This window comes from Brassica napus, unplaced genomic scaffold, assembly GCF_020379485.1.
Source record: "Brassica napus cultivar Da-Ae unplaced genomic scaffold, Da-Ae ScsIHWf_258;HRSCAF=430, whole genome shotgun sequence".
Lineage (NCBI taxonomy): Eukaryota > Viridiplantae > Streptophyta > Magnoliopsida > Brassicales > Brassicaceae > Brassica > Brassica napus.
The window spans coordinates 3,015-5,000 of record NW_026015898.1 but is presented as its reverse complement, the minus strand read 5'-3'; the positions used below and the strand labels follow the sequence as shown (position 1 = coordinate 5,000).

At 40.1% G+C, this 1,986-nt stretch overlaps 1 protein-coding gene across 1 annotated transcript; it reads left to right on the top strand.

Annotated features, from left to right (window-relative positions):
* Positions 1-971: 971 nt before the first annotated feature.
* Positions 972-1,708, top strand: LOC125601473 (the record flags this gene model as incomplete). The annotated part of the gene is made up of 1 exon (XM_048773642.1): positions 972-1,708. A coding segment is annotated over exon 1 (737 nt), but the record flags the coding sequence as incomplete, so codon positions are not given.
* Positions 1,709-1,986: the final 278 nt, after the last annotated feature.

Here is a 1,986-nt window from a genome sequence, read left to right as displayed (position 1 = left end):
TCCGGTTCATAAACCCCTACTAAACTAAGGTATAAACACAATCTGAGAACCTAGAACAGGAAGAACCCTAATTCCATCATTATGGAAACCATGAAACCCTAAAAGAAACTTAAGACTAAAATCGACAAAGCTTTAGAACTAGAAACATGAATCGATTCCTATTAGAACCTGTCTTGTTTGTTGATTGATTGAATCTGAAATTGGCAAACCCTAATTCAATGGAATCGAAAACCCTAACCCCTAAAGGAAGCATCTAGCCGATTTTAAGGTTGATCTTGATTGATTGATTTCTGATTTGAATTGAGGTTTAGGAATGTTTAGATTGATTGAATTAATCTGTTTGAAACTGAAAATACTTAAGGCCTTGAAACCTTAAACATAAGATTGATAGAAAATTAAAGATTGAAACCCTAAGGATCATAAGGAATGTTTTTAAAATTGTTTCTGCATAAATCTGAATATGGTATTGCATTCACAACTGATTAAAACCGATCGGCCAGCATATAGAAACACATGATCTCGAATCTGATTGCATTTAACTCATATGGCCGTGTGGCATTAAAACTTTCTGGTACATGTAGAATTGTTTTTAGGATTGATTGCACCATGGTAGTTTTAGAATTACATAACCGAACCCATTGATTGATCATATAGCCGTGCGGCTTGCTTGATAGCACCATGGTCGAATTAGAATTGTTTGAACATCATAAATGCATAAGACGTGTTGTGGCCGAGCTTGCATATATCATGCGGCCACGTGATCCCATTATGAATCTAATGTCTTGCATGATAATGTGGATCAGATGTCGAAAATAGCAAACAGAGACTATGCAGCCCTGAATCTCTCCGGAGACAATTACTTGCAGTGGGCGCTAGACACAAGGATTAGTCTAAAATCCAAGGGACTCGGTGATACTATCATCGAGGACAGCAATGAGAATGAAAAGAATAGATACAGGGCCATATGTTATATGCGCCATCATCTCATTGAAGGTCTTAAAGATCAGTACATGACGATTGAGAATCCATTGGACCTTTGGAATGCTTTAAGGCACAGATATGATCACCAAAAGATGGTGTTGCTTCCAAAGGCAAGGCACGATTGGATGCATCTCAGATTCATGGACTTCAAGTCCGTGGATGAGTACAACTCGGCCTTGTTCAAAATCGTCTCAATACTAAGACTGTGTGGTGAAGAAGTATCTGATGTTATGATGCTTGAAAAGACCTATACGACTTTCAATCAGTCGAATTCTGTACTGCAGCAGCAGTATAGAACAAAAGGTTTTGCCACATACACTGATCTGATCTCCTGTCTACTCTTGGCCGAGGCAAATAATGAGCTTCTCATGAAGAACAGTGGAGCTAGACCGGCCGGGACAGCACCATTACCCGAAGCCCATGACATTGAAAAGAAAGATCCCAAGGAAATCTACTATGCCCAAGACAACAGGAAACCATACGGTCATAGCCGTGGTGGGTACAGGGGGCGTAGACGTGACAACCATAATGGTCGAGATAGCTACTCAACCGGCCGTAGGGGAAACCACAATAACCGTGGTCGTGGTTCCAATTACGGTCGGGGCCGAGGGAGTTATGGCCGTGGACGAGGTGGTATATCCAAACCATCTTACACGTCCAAGTCCTTATGTCACAGATGCGGGATGGACAATCATTGGGCCAAGAACTGCAGAACTCCAAAGCACTTGTGCGAACTCTATCAAGAGAGTATCAAGAACAAGAACCCGGAGGCAAACATGATCCAAGAAAACGGTCATGATGACAAAGGATATGGGTATGATGCTGATGATGAATCCGACAGAGACAACAAGGATGATCAAATGGATTTTGAAACTTCTGATTGTCTAAAGGACTAGTTTTTCGAATCACATTGTCTTATTGCTTTATGTCTTTGATTTGGTGTTTTTATTTTATGAAATGACATTTATAATAAAAGTTTTACAAAGTCTCTAAAGTCTAGTAAAT